This window comes from Myiozetetes cayanensis, unplaced genomic scaffold (genome assembly GCF_022539395.1).
Source record: "Myiozetetes cayanensis isolate MyiCay16 unplaced genomic scaffold, myiCay2020 scf5-8, whole genome shotgun sequence".
Taxonomy (NCBI): domain Eukaryota; kingdom Metazoa; phylum Chordata; class Aves; order Passeriformes; family Tyrannidae; genus Myiozetetes; species Myiozetetes cayanensis.
In genome coordinates this window covers 3526245-3546272 of record NW_026087742.1, presented here as the reverse complement: position 1 = coordinate 3546272, position 20028 = coordinate 3526245, and the positions used below count along the sequence as shown (strand labels likewise).

Genomic DNA, 20028 nt, shown 5'->3' with positions numbered 1-20028 from the left:
GAAATATTTAACATCTTGGAATACCTTGAAGCTGTCACAGCAGAATTAAGACATTTCACATCCATAACTATTATTATATAATAGCCAGCTCCCAAATAACTAAACATTCACTGTTAGCATTTGGAGGATCATCCTTCTGTGCATCCATTTCCGTGTCCTTTGGGAATTCATTCCTGCTTTGATCAGCACCCCTTTGAAGCAAAGCTTCTTTTCAGAGAGACATTTCAAGAGCAGTCCTTGACTCTGGGAGACGTTTCCTTGGTAGGCAGGAGACCTGCTTTACATAATTTATTCCACCCTTGGCAGCCACAGCCCTGGAACAGCACTGGCAGGTTGGTTCCCAAGGATCATCTCCTTCACTGAGGTATTTACTTGGCAGGAGGGGAGGATTCATGGAAATCCCTGTCCAAAAGGCCACCACCACCAGCTCAGCCACCTCTCAGGAACTCAGGGCCCTGCCCTGCAGAGGAGTCTCCTGGCATTTGGTGGGACTCCAAAAAGTAAAATGAAGTGAGGTAGAAGCTAATCCAAACAACAACAACAACAAAAATCACTCAGAACTTTACTAATAACGTTGCATTTGCTGTCGGATTATTTTCGGTAATTTATTTTCTTCCATCTGACAAGAGCTGAAGCTTGTGAGCACCCTCCAAAATAATGCTCAAATAACACTCACATAATGCCTCTAAAGCCACACAGATTTTGGTCGGTGTGACCTCTGAGAACCTCTGGAACCCCACTGCCCTCACAGCCCGTGTCAGCTCACAACACACAGTGACTCCATACACGCATTAGTTTTCCAGGGGAAACAACTGCTTTTGATGCTGTTTCCAAGTTTTAGGAAGAAAAGGATAAGTCTGTTGGCTAAAGCAAATCTTGTCTCACCTGCATTATTACTCAGAGTTACCAAAGGCAAATAGAGTTCATGTTTGTAAATAACTGTAAATATTTTCTTGTATTCAAGACAAACCTTCTCAGAAACCTCTTTGTGCTTGTGATTCTCAGGCCACACCATGCAAGAGGAAACCCTTTATTGATCGCTTCTGAAATTGCATTTCTCAGCATAAATGCTGTAATAATTGACTGAATGAAATGATTGGAAGCCTCTATGGGAACAGTTTCATTACAGGACGTGTCCTATGGTTTATTTGTGAATGTGCTACTGATTAATAACCTGCCTTGCAGGAAGTACTGGTGATTATCTTCAGATTCTGGAGCTCAACTTTATGTTGAGTCCTTGAAGGGGACATAATCTATATTGAAATAATGATATTCTAAAATGTTTCAATTATTTCAAGGCATAAATTTAAGTGCTTGTGCTCAGCAGCAGCAGCCTAAAAAAAAAAATAATCACCTTTAAAAAAGAAAAATCTGATTTGGAGAATTTGAGCCATTATATTATAAATATATTACAATCTCTGAACACTATCCATACTTACATAAACAGTTTTAAGTCAGATTTCTTATCATTACTGAAAAAAATTCATAGTCTACCATAATGTAAATACCTAAAAAATGTTTCAATGAGCACTATGACTAAATTTTTTTCTGAGCTAATATTTATTTTTCAGGGCTCCACAACAAAAAGTCAATGAATAACAAATATTCTAGAAACCGAATTTTCAAAGGTAAATATTATATATTGTGTCAGAACTGTTAGTTTATGGCAACACGTGGCTCTGGCAGTCCTTAAACCGTGATTTTTCCCTGACTGTGTTGCACACACAGTGTGTCCCTCTGTCCAGCTGCTGGCCAGTTGTACCTCACACCTTCCTCACAAAGGATTTATCTGAATTTCAGTGAATTCCATGAGTAACACCGGGCATTTTGTATTCAACGAGCGTTGTTAAGTCTTGAACCATTCTGGTTTTATTCTCCTCCCTGTGCTTGTCATAAGGACCTCTCCCGAGCTCCCAGAGATGCACATTTCCAGCACCAAGAAACCTGCTTACTGAGGACAATGCACTCAGCCCTGAGAAACCCCAGCCCGTTCCCCTGCAGCTGCTGAGATAAACCCAAGCACTGCTGAAACGTCATTAAATACATTCAATGTAGCAGGCATTAAATACAGCGGGCCAAGGGTTTCCCTCAGACAAACCCTCCCACACTCAAGTGTGTTTGGCTGCTGAGACAGTTAAGGCTGATCACGTGTAAAAGGCAACGAACATTTCCCAGGCCAAGTTCACCTGAGACGTTTGAGCTCAAGCTTTGGCTCCTGACTCCCAGAACCAGAACCACGATGATGTGGCAAGCAAGATACAGCTGCAGTGCCCAGGAGTGGGGAGAAACTGCTTCTGTTCAGGCTCTCTGGGATGTGACACACATTTTGAGGACAAATCCCGAGACAGTGAGGGACACAGGACAATAACCCGGAATTAGAGCCTCCTTCTGCACTGCCTGTCGTACTGCAGGATCCAACCTGCCAGTCTTTGTTACTCACACTTTCATCCCTGGTGTGTTGGATGCAGCTGTTTATTTCTGACAAGTAAGCGTCTTTGAACTTAATACCAGATTTCATTTAACATCTGTTTTGGGAAGGCAAAGGATAAGGCTTGACCAAGAATTGAATTGTGACTAGGCTGGTATTGTTCAAGGACATCACCTCACCACAGACAGGGAAGTCCAGCTGCACACAGATGAACAATTTATTTGGGAATGAGACCTAAAGCCTGTCCTTGTTTGCCGCTCTGGCACCTCACACAGGTGGCACAGCACGAGTGCCAGTCCCCAGGCTGGTTGTGCCAGTCCCCAGGCTGGTTGTGCCAGTCCCTGCACACCCACAGCAGGGGCTGGGTTCATCCCCTGCTGCAGTCCTGGGCCATGGCCCCACCGCCACCCCACAGCGAGGAGACAGGACACAAGAGACCTGAGTGCATCAGCGGAGTGAGAAATGTGCTCAGCACCTTACAGAGTGACAATAACAAACCCAGCAACAGCTTTACAGTGTACTGAGGCACAGCTGAACAGATGCACAAATATGTTTGTATTTATGCACACTTGAATAGACACACGACTATATTTGTATGTTATGGTGCACTTTACAGAAGCCAAACTATTTGTTTCCATCGCTACTGCAAGTTTTGCACGTGGCCATCACTGCAGTAACTTCCTTCAGCATAACAAGAACCAATAAATAAATTTACTGGGAGCTGCTGCTGACGTCAGATCAGGCAGCTGTGGTACCGAGTCCTACACAACAACCACCAAAATCAATCCCTGCTCTCCCCTGGACAATTTTTGTCTACTGTTTATCAGGGAGAGCTGGTGGGATCAATACCCAGCTGCACACACTAACACAACACCTGAGGCGACTCATATCTGAGTTAACAGCAATGCTTTGCTTTCTAAGTTTCGTGTCTTTGTGTACAAACAGAGAATATTGGAGTTTTTCAGTTGGAAACTCACTATTTCACCTGAGCTGCCTTCCTTGCTCCACCCTCAAAGTACATTTCCATCCAAGGCACATTTCAGTACAAGGTGAAAACCAGTCATTTCCAAGCACTCATTCACTTTGCAAACATTGTTTTCTATTTGTGCATAATTCATTCAGAAAAATCAAGGCTTTAATTTGAATTTTTACAGTGAAATATTCTGGAAACCAAGTTGCAGTGCCTATTGTGAGGTTCTTTATTTGCTCAAAATAGTGCAAGTAAGTATGACGTGACAAGTGTGTAAACAGCTTGATTTAGTATCACTGTAGTTTCCTCACTACATAAAATCAACTAAAAAGTTTTTTATTTCTTCTTTAAATCCTCACTTCTGAAGCAGCACTCCTTTCCAGCTGTTCAGTCGGATTTTTTCGTTACAATTTACCCAAATCTGCAGAGGGCTGTAGATTAAGCAAAAAGGACTGGATGTGAGCTACAATGGGAATGTATGAGGCATTGAGATTTTTCTGTCTGCTAAATCAGGCAGTCACTGAAGACAGGTGCCCTTAAGGACTTACTGAATTCCTAACAACTTTGTTGCAGTTAAAAAACAAAAACAAAAACACCCCCAAATAAACAAAAAAACCCCACAAAAATCCACAAGCAAATGAACAAAAATAAACTTGAATATCTACAGTTTTAAGACACTGAAAAGACAAGGCAGAATAACGTAACTTTTAAAGAAGTACAAAAGCCACCAAATGTACCTGAAGTTGTTGAGAAAAAGGCAAAGTGAATGAATACAGGCAGGTTAGACCTCCCCAAAGTGGTACAACTCACTACAAACTCATCTTACTAATAACTAATATCCCATGCATTTCACCCAGTCCACCATCATCATTTCCCTCCTGCTTCAGCTAAGCAACAATGCTGTTTTTAACTCACACTAATTACAAGCCTTAAGGAAAAAATGGTTCTCTCTGAGAAAGTGGGAAAAGTATAAATGAAAGAGGGAAACAGCTTGGCACGTGACCTGCCTTTTATAAGTTAAAACCAGTATCTATAACTATCTATAAAAGTGCTGCCAGTAGCATCTGCAATGTCCCTTCACAACAGACAGGAATTTAAATTTTCATCTACTGTAAACACAGACTTTTTTCTAATGTACCCAGTTCCTGAGTTCAGATTTTTTCCATATGTTAATGGTTAAGTGTGGTTGAAAATATTCAGATGCTTTGATCAGGTTTGACCACTTGCTTTTCTGTGCTGCTACCTACAGACCTATTATCCATCACTCCTCTTTTTCCCATGTATGTTCCTGGATCGTGGTAAAAACACCTATTTAGCAGTTTGACCTAAAAACTGGATTTGGAGTTGTAAAATCACAATTCCACCTTATCCATAGTCAGAATTCTAAGTTTAACACGTGCTGGGTGTTTCCAGATGTCCTTACATATGCCAAGGAGTAGTTTCCTCAGGGACAAACAGGTGTCACCAATAATCACAAAGGCCTTGAGCGCTGCCATTGAATTGGTGAAATCTAAAGCTCTTCAGACTCACATAAATTATGCAAAATAAACTATCATTGCTTAAGCACAGGAAAAAAAAGGGTGAACCTTTCAGAGCAGTGACACACCCAAGAAGCTGTTAGAAATGGGAATGTATTGTATGACTATTTATTTGCAAAAAATAGTACAGCTATTTAACGATTTTATTATTAAAAACCCTCAGCTAATTCAACCCCAACTATTTTAACCCTATCCCTACGAGATCAGTGCAGAGGAGACTGTGATACACAACTGCTGTCCCTGGCACTGAGGAAGGGAGGAAGAGTTCAGTGAGGTTTGGAGGCTTCCCACGCTCCCTGCTCTCTGGGGCACTGTCAGGGGATTCCTGCTGAACAAAACCCCCGTGGAGCAGTGCACAGGACACAAGGGATGGTGGAGAACAAGCTGAGAGCCAATGCTGATGGGTAACTATCCACATCTAACCACTCCTCCACTCTTCAGGCCACCTCTGATGCTGCTCTGCATCTCCCCTCTGTCCCCTCCTGACTCCTCTCTGACAGTGCAGGTCCCTGAGGAGCATCAGTCCCTGGGAGCTTTCACTGCAGGCTGCAGATGAAGGGAGGACATTGAAATCAGAAGAAAATCAAAAGGCTTGGTTTTCAGGGGGAAATGAGGCTCCAGACTAATTTTTTTTATAAAACTGAGAATTTGTGTTATCAGTCTTCCTACTTGACTGCCTTCTGTTTTGGAAGGAAAAGGGTATTGAAGAGGCCTGGAGCAAAGACACCTGCAGTAGTCTAGGAGGCAGAACGTGCCCCCCAATGCAGGCAGTCCCAGGAGACTTCTGCACTTGTTCTCTGTCAGTGGATCATCTTAGTCTCCAATTCTTCATCCTCTTTGACAAAACCTATCTCCTGCTATCCAAAAAGAGTTGGCAGGAAATAGAAATTTGAAATTTTACACTCCTATCTTAGGGAACAAAGGAACGGTCCCAGCTCTGCTGCAGGAGGGACTTTCCATGGTGGAAGGGTTTTGTCTTCAAATCTCAAAATTTTAAATTTAATCTTTTTTTTCCTCCTCCCTCCTTTTTTTTTTTTTTTTTTTTTTGGTAGTTTAAATCTTACTCTGCTTTTCCTTTACTAATCTTCCTTCAGTGCCTGGCAAAGGAGATTACGTTTCATGAGGAGATAAACGTGTGGAAGAAAAATCAAAAGGAGCTTTACACAATCCTGTATCTCCAACTATTAAACTTGCAGTTCCAATTTACATTTCCTCCCCTTCTCCTGTTTTGCTGCCAACACACAGGTAACTAAAGCATGACTGACATTAACTGCTCGGTTCCCCCGTGACAAAGACACGACAGGTACGTGCCTGAGGAGGGTGTAATTCCTGTTTGCAGAATGAGAAGTTTCTGTAATTGAATCAGATGAAATGGCTAAAGAACATAAAGCCAAGGTCCTAACACTGAAACATTCCACAAATTCAAGTGATGAATAATGGAAAGAAGTGCTTGTTCAAATAAAAACTCAATGTGTTCAGACAGTAATGTCCCTAGGAGGCATTGTTCAGGCAACTCAAGGTCAAAGAATTTAAGCTTTGCATTCCCATTTCTACTGTATTTGTTTTAATTCAAATAAACCAGGTGTCTGTCAGTGCCTGTCCTTTTACACTTTCAAAATTTCTTCAGCTATACCTCATAGCATCCTGTGGGGCTGATGGGTTCCCGAGAATGTTCCTCAAGAAGAATCAGCCTTAATGGTCGGTAAAATACCTTTCTGCATTGTGTGTGATTGGTTAAGACTAAATTAAAATCTGAAATTTCCTTAATAATTATTAATTGCTATATGAAATTCAATTTCTCTCGGCCATTAATTGCTAACCTTGATAATTCAGATAATTTTTGGTAAATCATTACAGAAGCAGTTAACAATCATCCCATTATTTCTATATCACACCCAAACAGATTTACAATCGAGTCTATAATGCTCCTTGCCATGATTGTTTGTTCCTGTGTAAAATAAACCCCAAACACCATAAAATAAAATATAAATAAACCATAAACAAAGTCCTGATCTGATCTGTATAGATTATACATTTGTTAAATTTAGCACAACTCTTGTCCTGGGCTGGAATTTGGGAAATACATGACATTGAACTTGCTACTTTTAATGGATGTTTATTGGACTCCTTTTTAAGCTGAAACTTGTTAATGGGGCCGGCATCAGTGATTTGGGAAAGCAGTTCATACCAGAGCCATTTATGGTTAATAGTGCCAAATTATTGGTACATATTTATTTATTAATGCCTAAAGAAACAGCAGAACATGTGAATGCTGCTGCTATTTCAGGATTTTGAGGGTTGAAATCAAAGATGCCAGATTGTTTACACAGTAAGTTTAGAGAACATGATATTTTTTCAGGTTATCCCACTAAGAAATGTACACCACACACAAATACCTGTGCACATCTTGCAATCAATGGGACTTTTCCCCACTGACCTCAGGAAAGGAAGATGTTCCAAATGAACAAAAACCTCCCCATCAATATGCCTCTGAACTGACTAGACACCTTGGGGCATACATTGAATAAGCATGGGTATTTTAAACTAGTTGGGAATTCTTCTCACACACTTTTATGCTTTTAAAAGAAAATCAGATGGATAGGGAGCACTGATGGATTCACAGACAGAGAGGAAAACACATAAAACCCACATAAATTGAAATAACTGAAATGTTGCCAGTCAGGGAAGCAAATAAACTAGAATTTGGCAGTTAAAAATGACCCATGATTTTAACAGCAGTAGTAAAACTGATCAAACACTGTTTTTATTCCCATTCTTGCTGCTTTGCAAAACTACGAGCAATGACAAAGGCAGAATTTCTTTCCTTATGCCACTTAATAGTTCCTGAAGAGAGTCTGCACATCTCCACAGGTATCAAACCAGAAATTTACTCTTTAAATTCTGTGACAGACAAGCCCCATTGGCCATGAAGTGCTTATTCCCCCCCCGAGCCACACGATGGTGTGCAGTAAGTTTGACACCATTTGCACGTAGGAAAAAACCAACTATTAGCAAGTACTGCCCATCACCCAGCTGTCAGAACAGATTCCAAAATGCAAAATTATTATTTTGACTGTTAGTTTTGTGCAGAGGAAGGAAATAATTCTCTCTTTTGAATATGTCACAGAGCATGACTAGAAGAAGCACCAACACAACAGTTAAAATACTTTAAGATTTGTAACTCCAGCAAGGGAATGGGAGGGGCAGAAGGGTTTGGGATTTGGAGGAAGGAGGTAGAGGACATGAAAATTGCATAAATATATCTCAGGTCTTCTCATCAGACTAAGATGTAATGGCTCCTACTCTTCCCCTATCTAGTCCCCAACATCCTGCTCCTATGACAACAAGCTAAACGTAAATAGTTTGAATTTTCCCTTAGAGAGTCAGTATCACTCAGGCATTTTATGATTTGATGAGTATTAAAGAGTTAGTAAAAGACCTACTGACACAACAAGTCTTCTCAATTAAATTTTTGATTCACGCCCGAGCCAAGAAGCAAAGTCTCAGAATCAGACATTATGGCTATTTGAAAGATTGCTCTCAATCTCAGCTCAGCTCACAACAGTCACAGTGTATAAAAACACACCCCCAGCTGTCCCAGAGGCGTCTCCACCACCAGCTTTGGCACAGAGACAAATGTGCCCACCCTTAGACACTGCAGAGTGGGCACCAGTGAAAAAGTCACGGTTGCTCTTTAGTTATGAAAGCACCTTCTGCACTGGGGTTTGCCTTGGGCAAGACATCCATGAAGCAGTGCAACACAAACACAGCTTGAAAAGTTGTCAGAAAAACGTAGCACCAATATTAAAATACACTGAAGTAAACTGAAAGGACAACATCAGACACCAGTGAAAACGATTGCAAAAGATAAGGAAGTTCTCTCAGATTGCAATTTTCTAAATGGTAATTTGTTACTCTTGTGGCAAACAGATAAGAATAAGCAAACATTTGTGGCTCTGGGAACTCTATTTCATTTGGAAGATACCAGTTCAGCAGCATATTGGACAGACTGGACACACCAGGGGAGTCAATGTGCAGCAGGAACTCTGCTGGCTGCACTGCTCACGGGGAGATGCAGAGTGTGACTCACTCCCATAATGGACAGAAATTCATTCAGCACCAAAGTCTCAAAGAAAATCCTCACCCCATCAAGAGAGAAACCTCTTGACCTCACATAGAAAATGGTGCCTCCAGTAATGGCACTGCCAACACTGTATCTTTGCAATGAGTATGTTTGGATAATTAACACCAGCAAGACCAGACAACAAAGTCAATCTCATTTTCTGATTACAACGCACAGTGCTTCAATGCTCTGCATTATCTAAGGTTGCTGCGCTGCTTGCCCAGTACCATCAAACCCGAGAAACTCTGCAGCAAAACACTAACAGCATCAATATAACTTATGGACATGGACTCCTTCTCTCCCTGTTTGCTGAAAAAGCCAATGTAAATCCCAGCAGCCTCGCAGCTCGGTGGTTCTGAGGCTTTCTTTACAATCACTACCACAGAAAAGAGCACCCCCATGTCACTGTGGAATTATTCTGGACGGCAGAAGACAACACACAAAGTGCATATGACACCATATGGCTGGTTTTTTTAAATTGAAAGGTAAGAAGAGAATAAAAATGCAGTAGCGTTCACTCACCGCGGCAGGAGCCCTCCAGTTCCTGGTAGCCCACGGAGCAGACGCAGCGGCCCAGCGGCACGAGCCAGTCGCCGTCGGCCCCGCAGCAGAGCTTGGGGGTGCCGCGCTCCTCAGAGTCCCCCCTGGGCACGGTGTCGGGGAACGCGGCCAGGTCCCGCACCGTCAGCGGGCACTTCCTGTAGTACACATGCACCGAGCCCAGCGCGGTGCAGGCGCCCGTGCCCTGGAAGGCCAGGTAGAAGCCCTTCCTGCCGACGGGCCCCACCTCCCACACCTCGGTGTTGAGCCTGAGGATGCGGTCGCCAGGTCCATCTGCGGGAAGCTCTCGGCGGCCGCGATGGTGTCGATCTTGCTGTACTGGCCCGGCTTGAACCGCGCCCCGTGCGCCTCATCTGCCTCCACGTACTGGAGGTTGAAGGTCTCCTTGCAGGTGCCCAGCACCCAGGGGATGCTGCTGCGGTCCCTCGGCGTGAACTTCATCTCCACGTAGATCTTCTGCGCGGCCTCCCGGGAGATCCAACTGGTTTGCAGCCAGTTGTTCTGGTTGGGCTCCATCACGTTGCACACCTGGTAGGTGTGGATGGGGCGGCTGTGCTCGTCCATTTCAGTTATGGCATCCCACTGGAAAGAAAAAGAAATCGTTTAAAAATGAAGAAAAAGAGTTGCTGTGCATGTGCACACACAGAGAGCCCACTCATGCACTCACAGGTCCCACGGGTGTGCACCTGTGGCTAAACTAATTATTTGCTTCAAGCCTTTGTAACAGTAGTTAAAAGCAGATATGAACTACAGAACACCGCATGAGTTATGTCACAGACTCTACAATAAACTTCTATTTCTAGAATAGAAATTTAAAATGTAAAAAAATTACGGGGGCTCAGCAAAGAAGGAAATACTGCCCATGACTGCATTAGCACATTTATGAGGGCTAAGAACATTGCTGGGTATGTTGCTCAATGATCTAGGTGGATAATTTTTGCTGGAATGTTCCTGCCTGCTGTGGCAGGGGGCTGAGGTGTTTTGTGTAGGCTCTCTTGGTTTCCACAATTCCCCTAGAAACACTGAACTGTGCACAGAGATGTTTCATTTCATTTCCCCCAAACCAAAACCAACCAGAAAAACCCAGCAAACCAAAACCCAACTGTCACAGGCATCGTGCTGCTGTTGCCTTTACAAATTCTCATGGAGTTTGAAGGTGAAGGAGGAGCTTTTTTCCTCTCCCCATTACCCCTCCAGGTTTTCCTTACATTAACTTCACCAAACATTCTCAAATTCTGGTGGAAATTCCTGCATAGAGGGTCTCAAAAAAAAAAAAAATTAAAATACAATCCATATGTTTCATATCAAATGCCTAATTTATGACATAATCAGATACTCCAAATGATTACAAACATCCCCAAAATAGCTTCAATATAGTCAACTTTCCACTCAAAATATCAGGGTAACATTAGACAGAGATCTTTTCTTATCAAAACACAGAACCAGTTATAGTTCTGTATCCAAAAATTTTGTGTCCCACCAGAAGTTTTAGTGTGTCTTTTAGATGTGCTGATCCGTCATGGTAGAAGCAGCAGAAAAAAATAAAACAACAGCAAAACAAATCCCACAAACAACAAAAGAACTACCACTCCAAGCCGTGGAACCTGTGGCTGCATTAACCTGAAAACTCTCAATTCAAACAGTTGTTGGCATTCACACTGAAAAAATAATTCCAAGAGCTGCCACTTGCAGTCAGAGGAGTGGAATTCCTGGTCACTACAGAATCCAGCCGGGAGCTGTGCAGGGAAATAAGGGAAGTGAAGGCGTTTACAAATGAATCCTCTCATTACGTTTAATCATTGTTATACAAATAAAGGTTATACATAAATATAGCCACAAGGTAAATCTGGAGAATAAACAAACAAGTGCAAAAGGCTTTTTACATTTATTTGTGTGCCAAGTCATATTAAGAGGAAGGTATGTTACATGTTCCAGAGAGATCTCAAAAAAAACAACAACAAACAAACACCAAATGACCAAACACCAAAAAAAAAAATTGATCTTCAAATCACCCAAACAACACCCCACCACACCAAACCCAGAATTAAAAGAGTAAGGGGGTGGTTTAAAAAGTGTACTTTTTAAAAGATAGAACAGTCTTCAGAACTGGCCTAAACTAGCTTAAAACAAAACAATATGAATATACTGCTCTCTCAGATACATGAAAGAAAACATGTCCAGCAGATCCTCCCCTTGGCATGAGATTCTCATCAGAAATATTTATATATTCGCTCCAAATCAATATCTCAATTTGAACTCAGAAATTAAAGCCCTACAGTTAGCTCTTAGCTGTGTGGTTAATAATACAAATCTACTCCTTCTGTAGCAAAGTAAAGGCTCAGCACTTCAATAACTGGCTTCAAAGACTCAACCAAGAGGGATTAATCAGACATGGACGTTGCTTTAGTTGTTCAAAGCAGAGCTCACATATTTCATGCCTGTGCCTTTCCATTTTGCTCCCAGATAGCCTCTGACAGCTCCCAGTTTATAGGAATTCATCCACTGGGCAAGAAAGACATTTTCTTTAACAGAAACAGTGGTCTAAGCATCATAGCTATAGAACATTTCCAAAGGGGTTCTGTGCAGCCATTGCCCTGGGACGTGGTTACAGACACAGCTGGGAGCGCTGGCTTGTGCTCTTCATTGCGAGCCCCAGAGAGGGAGTGCAAACCAGGAGAACACCCTCCCAAAATGCCACTTCAGTGCCACAGAACAGTCTGTCAGAACTGTCTGTGGTGGTCTCTGACAAGGACACTTTGTTCCTGAGTGAAACACCGTCTGCTTTTCAGTTTACCCAAGTCTGGTAAAAACAGCCAGGAAAAGCAACAGTTAAATTCAGTGTGGGCAACAAAAAGCCAAACAATTTATCAAATCCATGCTAGTTTTCTTAACGGTGTATTTCATGTTATGGCTCCTAGTTAATTAAATTATGAGTATTTATAAACATTCTAGTTGTGCATAACTATTATTCTTTGAAACCTCAGTCACAAACAAACCGGAAACATCCCACTGGTAACACCAATTCTTACATCTGGAGTCACAGGAATTATGAAGAAGAAATGCCCAAAACATAATTGGGAGGAAAGACTTAAAAATACTAGTTTAATATTGTAATAAACAGTGTGAATAAGAGGTTACATTTTACATGTAACATAAAGGAGGAGTCTCTCAAACAGAAAATATGATTTGAAGACTGCTGGAAAGAAGATTCCAAGACTACTTGTCACATCCAAGCACAAAATACGAGATTAGGCTACAAATCACACTGAGATTTTAGTTAGAGAAAATCTCAGCTGTTTTCACATCCCTACGAGCTACTTTACAACCTCTTTGTTTCATTTTTGGACTTCACTAATATCTAACAGCTGTACAGAGAACAGTATAAAGAGTTAATTGCCTAATTTAAATCTTGTACTGCCTATATACCACTGAAATTTTCTTTCAGTGTTCCCCACTTTTTGTTATTTTAAACCAAAACACTGCAGATTTACAAAATCAGAATGAGCTGGTTATTCAAATGCAGTTGGTTGTATCACCAAAGGCCATATAAACACCATAAAAAGAGAATAATGTATGGCATGGGTTTTTTTAAACACATCCCTGTCTGATGAGAAAGCATCTCAGTGGTAACATGCTACAGAAAAGAACATACAGCTTGATGAAAACTGGCATAATTTCCCTGAAGACACCAGTTATTTCAACAAATCCTCAATCTTGACTTATCTCTAAACTGCCCTGTCTCTTAAGTGACCCCTCTTTGAGGTCATATGGTGCTGCTAAAAGGAGAGAGATGGTAAATTCACGATTGGCACGATTTACTCAGTACTGGCCACACACAGCTCAGGCTCCAGCAGAACAGAAAGGACTGACACTGGTTCCTGAGGCCCAGCCTCTCACACACCAGTTTAGGAAAAAGACCATCCGCTCTTAAAAACGTTGCTGCATTTTTATCCTAAGCTGAAAATGTCCCTCCCCCTTTTCTCTTACCTTTTTACACAAAGCACAACTGCCCGGAACTGAAGGGTTATGCGCTTGCTGCACCCAGCCACTGGATCTTAGCTCACTCCTGGGTGAGGAAAGGTTGTGGCAGACTGAACATCCACACACTGGGATATCCAGCACACAGGGGGACCCCGGGGAAAATATTCTACACAGATCATTTGTGGCTGAGTAAAACACAGAGGGATAAAGGCTGGATTGCCATGCAGACAACTGAAAGAAAGAACAGGGGATATGGGACTGGGGAGCAAAATCTGTTGACTTCAGCTATCCTGCATTTTACTACCTGCTAAGAGGACACATCTGTTAAGGCAAATCCTCAGTCTTATTTCTTATCTGGCAACAGAAGAAAGATTTCCATTCCAAAGTGAGCAACAAGATATGTAAGGTTCATGCCACAGATCTGGTTTACTGGTCAGCAAAGCAGTTCCTTCCAGCAAGGTAGGTAATTCCAGAAATGGAGTTGTCAACTGCCTCTTACACAAAAACATAAGCTGACATTTGAAAATGCACTGAACCTGAAGTGCAGCAGTGCAGTTTGCTGCCATATATCCCTCACTGCACACAGACATCCTTTGAAACGGGCAGCTCTCTCTTTAAAAGCCCATCCTACAAAAGGGATGGCCTATGTTTGTTGCATAGAGTTGCTATCTTACAAAATAGTCTGAAGAAAGTTGCGAGTGTGTCCACACAACTCACACACCCGAGAACACTTAAACAAGCACTTCCTTATTTATCACATCCAATCAGGATAAAAAGAAAGCAGATAGTGTTTTTTCTATTTTTTTTTTCCCCCCTAAATGGTTTATTCCTTATTTTGACCATCAGTATTAGCAGATCTCAGCTGGGAGTCATCTAATAAAAATCTACAAGTGAATTCTCACTTGCAGCTCTTTGCTACTGCCAATCTTACAGATCCCATTTCCATGGAAACAAGCTGAATGGTAAAGAGACTTTTAAAAGTTTCATAGGTTCCCTTCTACCCCCTCCAGTGAGATGATCTCCATGGAAATGATAGCAGAAAGGTCTAAGGCAGGAAGCAACAGGGAAGGACGTGCTGTTGGCACGCACAGCTGCTGGCTGTCATCACATATGCTCAGAAAGTTAACACTTTTTAGGCACAGTTGGCAGTTAAAATGGCATCACAACCAGCAAGACCAAAGAATATTTAAAACAACTACAGCGTTGCTGTAATTTAAAGGTATCAAGTTAATATTTTCCCTCATTCCCTCTAAGTCCTTTTCCTTCACTTTTTCCAAGATCTACAGTTCTGGATGTGAAAATGCTCTGAAGGGCAGTAAGAGAAGTGATAAGATTGAACTCATGTAATGCATCTTTTTAAAAGCAGAAAAAAAAGCAGACCAAATTCCCCAGCTGTACATGTATGTCCCAGCAAGTACAAGCTGACACAGCCAGCAAAATAAAAACAGCAAATTAACTGCTTGTGTTTTACACCCACAATTAAGAAGTGTTTACGGAATGCACAGAAATCAGCTTCACTGCTCTGGCTCACATGACTGCTTTCTGCAGGCCAGCAAGGCTAGGATTTGGTGAGATTTGGGGGATGAACCCTGGAATTCAAGTGAGACCAGCTTCAGATATAAAAAACAATCGACTCTCCCTTGGGGATCAGCCAGCACAGGACTTGGGGATCAGAAAGAGACAGCCCTGATCTAGCTTCGTAAAATGAATCGTTTCACAAGGGCATCAGAGGTCTTGAACAGGGACCTTTATGGATGTACTAGAAAAGATCAAGATGACGAAACATATTTACATCTAGAAATATATAGATGTGTATATAACCAATATATAACCTGCGAGGCAGTCACCTAGAGAGTACTATAATAATACACCAGTTACCCATGGAATCATGTTTGGACACAGCAGGAAAAGTGTAAAAGAGCAGCCAGAGGAAAGAATGCATCTTTGCTTCCATTCTAGATCACGGAAAAGCTGAGAGCATTCAAAGAGAGATATATGGAAAAACAGAGAGAGAATTCACATAGATATGCATAAATATGAAGGGTGTTTAGTACAAAGTGAAATACAACTGAAGCCAAGCACCACCACATAAAATGCCATCCTCTCCAGCACTCTGCAACAAAGCCATTATTTCCCTGAGTGTCTTATAGTCTATAAAAGACTCCTTGACTTGCACCAAGGATCTGCAGGATAGTGTGCCATACTGTCATTTTCCCTTTAAATGAGACATGCTAGTAAAGCCTCAGCAGGTGGTGAGAGATGCCACAATGCAGTGGTGAAAACTGCTGCTGATCACCTTTGCGTGGGCATCTTATCCCTTTGTAATGCAACACTTCGAGGGATGGGGAACTGAATGGAAAGTGAGAGCAGCAAGTCCACACCTTTTCATGGTACTGCAGCTCAGCACACTGAACCCTGCTGTGTGCCCCTCAAAACCTGCCTGGGCACTGGGCAGGGGCTGGGAGGTGTCAGAGGGCACTGGGAGGGCACTGGGAGGTGTCAGAGGGCACTGGGAGCTACTGGGAGGTGTTGGGGTGCACTGGGAGGGTGCAAGGGCCTACTGGGGGTGAACTGGGAACTGAGGTGAGGCACTGGGAGCTACTGGGAGGGCACTGGAAACTGCCCCCTGCCAGGGTTTCGGGGCCCCTCCCGAGGCTGTGGGACCCCCCCAGGCTCGGGGGGCTCCCCCCTGACCCCGCCGTGCCCCCCCAGGTTCGTGTGGTGTGCCTGGCAGGCGTCGGTGCCGTGTCGGTGCCTCGAGTTCACCGCCAGCCTGGAGCAGGCACGGCACAACTGCCGGGTCAGGGGGCTCTGGGGGGCTTGGGGGGGTCCTGGGGGGCTCTGGGGGGGTCCTGGGGAGGTATTGGGAGGGTCTGGATGGGTTGGGGGTCCTGAGGGGTTTGGGGAGGTATTGGGAGGGTCTGGATGGGTTTGAGGGGCTCTGGGGGGTCCTGAGAGGGTCTGAGGGGTTTGGGGGGCTCTGGGGGGGGAGTTGGGGAGGTATTGGGAGGGTCTGGATGGGTCTGGGGGGGATCCTGCGGGGGTTTGGGGAGGTATTGGAAGAGTCTGGATGGGTTTAGAAGGTCTGGGGGAGTTTGAGGAGTCCTGAGAGGGTCTGGGGAGTTTGGGGGGTTTCCCCTCAGCACCCCCAACCCCTCGTTTTTGGGTTTTCTCCCCAAAAAGTCCCGGGATATGCTGCAGAGCGGCCACGTCCCCGGCACTGACGCCGTCCTGTTCGGCTACAGGTGAGGGGGCACCGGGGGATTTGGGGGGTCCCTGGAGGGAAACCTGGGAGGGCTGAGGGGATTTTTCCTGACTCCTCTCCCATTTTCTCCGTTCCTACTGGTTTTTACCCAATTTGTCCCATTTTGTCCCAATTCCTTCTATTTTACCCATTTCCTGCGTTTTTATCCAATTTCCCCCAGTTTTATTCCTAATTTTCTCATTTTTATCCATTTTCACCCAAATTCCCCTAATTTTCCCCCCACTTCTTATTTTTGCCCCGTTTTTACCCCAATTTTGCCCAATTCCTTAATTTTTACCTTATTTCTCCCATACTTACCCAATTTTTACCCCATTTCTCACATTTTGCCCCATTCCACTCATTTTTGGCTCTGCTCCTCCCATTTCCACCCCATTTCTCCCACTTTTACTGATTTACCCCCTTTTTGCCCAATTTCCTCGTTTTTCCTCCATTTCCTCAATTTTCCCCCATATCCCCCAATTTTTGGCCGTTTTCCCCACCCCACTTTTGCCCAATTTCACCCCTTTTGGCCTCATTTTTACGCTGTTTTTGTCCTGTCCCATTTTGCCCCATGTCCCCAAGTGTTACCCACCCTGGCCTGGGGACCCTCAGGTGTGTCCAGGTGCCCCCAGGTGTGCCCAGATGTGTCCAGGTGCCCCCCAGATGTATCCAGGTGCCCCCAGATGTCCCCCAGGTGCTCACGGAGCTCGTTGAACAGGAAGGCCTCCTGGTACTCCCTCATGTACTGGGTGGAGCGCGACTCATCCAGGAACAGGGAGTCCAGGCACTTGATGTCCTCCAGCCCCACCTCCGTGCCCTGGGGGAGCAAAGGGGGGATCCACAAATGTCAAAGGGGACCCAAAAATCTTTCTCCTCGCCTTTCCCACCATTTTTCTCTCATATTTCCTGCCATTTTCCCCACACATTTCTTACTGTTTTTGTCTTACGTTTCCTTCCATTTTCCCCCTCACCTTTCCCTCCATTTTCCCCTCGCATTTCCCTCCGTTTTCCCCTCACGTTTCCCTCCGTTTTCCCCTCACGTTTCCCTCCGTTTTCCCCTCACGTTTCCCTCCGTTTTCCCCTCACGTTTCCCTCCGTTTTCCCCTCACGTTTCCCTCCGTTTTCCCCTCACGTTTCCTCCGTTTTCCCCTCACGTTTCCCTCCGTTTTCCCCTCACGTTTCCCTCCGTTTTCCCCTCACGTTTCCCTCCATTTTCCCCTCACGTTTCCCTCCATTTTCCCCTCACGTTTCCCTCCGTTTTCCCCTCACGTTTCCCTCCATTTTCCCCTCTCGTTTCCCTCCATTTTCCCCTCACGTTTCTCGCCACTTTTGCCCTCTCGTTTCCCTCCATTTTCCCCTCACGTTTCCCTCAATTTTCCCCTCACGTTTCCCTCCATTTTCCCCTCTCGTTTCCCTCCATTTTCCCCTCCCGTTTCCCCGCGGTTTCGGGGTGCCCACCTTGCTGGCCGCCGGGCTGGCAGTGGTGAGGAGCTGCATCGCGTAAGGCAGTGACGTCTCCAGCCCGATCCGCGTCAGCACCGCGTACGCGTCCTCCGACATCTCCACGTCCTCCTCCTCACACCTGCGCTCCCAAAATGGGTTAGGCAGAGCCCAAAATGGGTCAGGGAAAGCCCAAAAATGGGTCAGGGGGAGTCCAAAATGGGTCAGGGGGACCCAAAAATGGCTTGGGGGGAACCCAAGGGGGGTTCGAGTGAGTTTTAGGGGGTGCCCAGGGGTGTTTTCGGGGTGCCCCACCGGATCTTGAGGACCTGCCGGGTCTCCTTGTCCCCGTAGGGTGCCGTGGCGATGGTTTTTGGGGTGCCCAGGACACTTTGGGGGTGTATTTGGGGTGTGTCAGTGTGGATTTCGGGGCTCAGGGGTGTTTGTGGAGGTGCCCAGGTGCGTTTTTGGGGTGTCCCACCAGATCTTGAGGATCTGCCGGGTCTCCTTGTCCCCATGGCGATGGTTTTTGGGTACATTTGGGATGTGTCAGGGTGGATTTTGGGGTTCAGGTGTTTGTGGGGGTGCCCAGGTGCGATTTTGGGGTGTCCCACCGGATCTTGAGGACCTGCCGGGTCTCCTCATCCCCGAAGGGTGCTGTGGCGATGATCAGCAGCCGGTCCAGCAGGGCCAGGGGGAGCCCGTGGGGGCTGGGGTGGGCAGGGCCGCGGATCCTGGGGGGCACAGAGGGGGCCCAGGTGAGGGCTGGGGTGCCCCAGGGGTGCCCAGGTGAGCTCATGGGTGCCCAGGTGAGGGCTGGGGTGCCCCAGGGGTGCCCAGGTGAGCTCATGGGTGCCCAGGTGAGGGCTGGGGTGCCCCAGGGGTGCCCAGGTGAGCTCAGGTGTGCCCAGGTGAGGGCTGGGGTGCCCAGGTGAGCCCAGGGGTACCCAGGGGTGCCCAGGTGAGCTCAGGTACCTGGTGATGCCGCGGTTCGTGGCCATGATCAGCACCCAGGCCATGTCGCTCTCCAGCGCCCAGCTGAGGACCGAGAAGCTCTCGATGTCCAACACGTGAACCTCGTCGATGAGCAGCACCTGGGGGATTGGGGGGGAAGGTTGGAGGGGTCCTGGGGGGGCTCTTGGGTGTCCCTGAGGGGTCTCTGGGGATTTGGGGGATCCACAAGGGGCTTTGGGAGCTCCTGGTGGAGCTGATTGGAGTAATTTGTCACCTCGTTCCTCTGACAGGTGGGTTTTGGGAGCCCTTGAGGGGGTTTGGAGGCCTTTGAGGGGCTTTTGGGGACCCTGGGGATGTTTGGGGGATCCCTGCGGATTTTTCCATGAGTCCTGAGATGGTTTTGTGGGTCTCTGAGGTTTTGGGGGCCCCATAGATGGTTTTGCGCATCCTTGAAGTAGTTTTCGTGGTCCCTGAAATAGCTTTGGTGGTCCCTGAAGTGGTTTCGGGGGTCCCTGAGGTGGTTTTGGGCGTCCCTGAGGCGGTTTTGGGGGTCCCTGCCATAGTTTAGGAAGTCCCTAAGATGATTTTGGTCATCCCTGAGGTGGTTTTGGGGGTCCCTGAGGAGATTTTGGGGGTCCCTGCCATAGTTTTGGTGGTCCCTGAGGCGGTTTTGGGGGTCCCTGAGATGGTTTTGGGGGTTCCTAAGATGGTTTCGGGGGTCCCTGCCATAGTTTAGGGGTTCCTGAGGTGGTTTGGGGGTCCCTGAGGCGGTTTGTGGCTCCCTGAGGC

The 20028-nt window shown here is 45.4% G+C and overlaps 1 protein-coding gene across 1 annotated transcript in view; it reads right to left on the bottom strand.

Moving 5' to 3' along the window:
- LOC126649739 (uncharacterized) overlaps window positions 1–19800 on the bottom strand; it is a 53260-nt gene extending 33460 nt beyond the window's left edge. The window contains 8 exon segments of the mRNA XM_050334148.1: window positions 9582–9887; window positions 9890–10202; window positions 13608–13686; window positions 17388–17662; window positions 18304–18427; window positions 18900–19019; window positions 19261–19379; window positions 19528–19800. Coding sequence (XP_050190105.1) covers window positions 9582–9887; window positions 9890–10202; window positions 13608–13686; window positions 17388–17662; window positions 18304–18427; window positions 18900–19019; window positions 19261–19379; window positions 19528–19800 — 1609 coding nt within the window.
- Window positions 19801–20028: the final 228 nt, after the last annotated feature.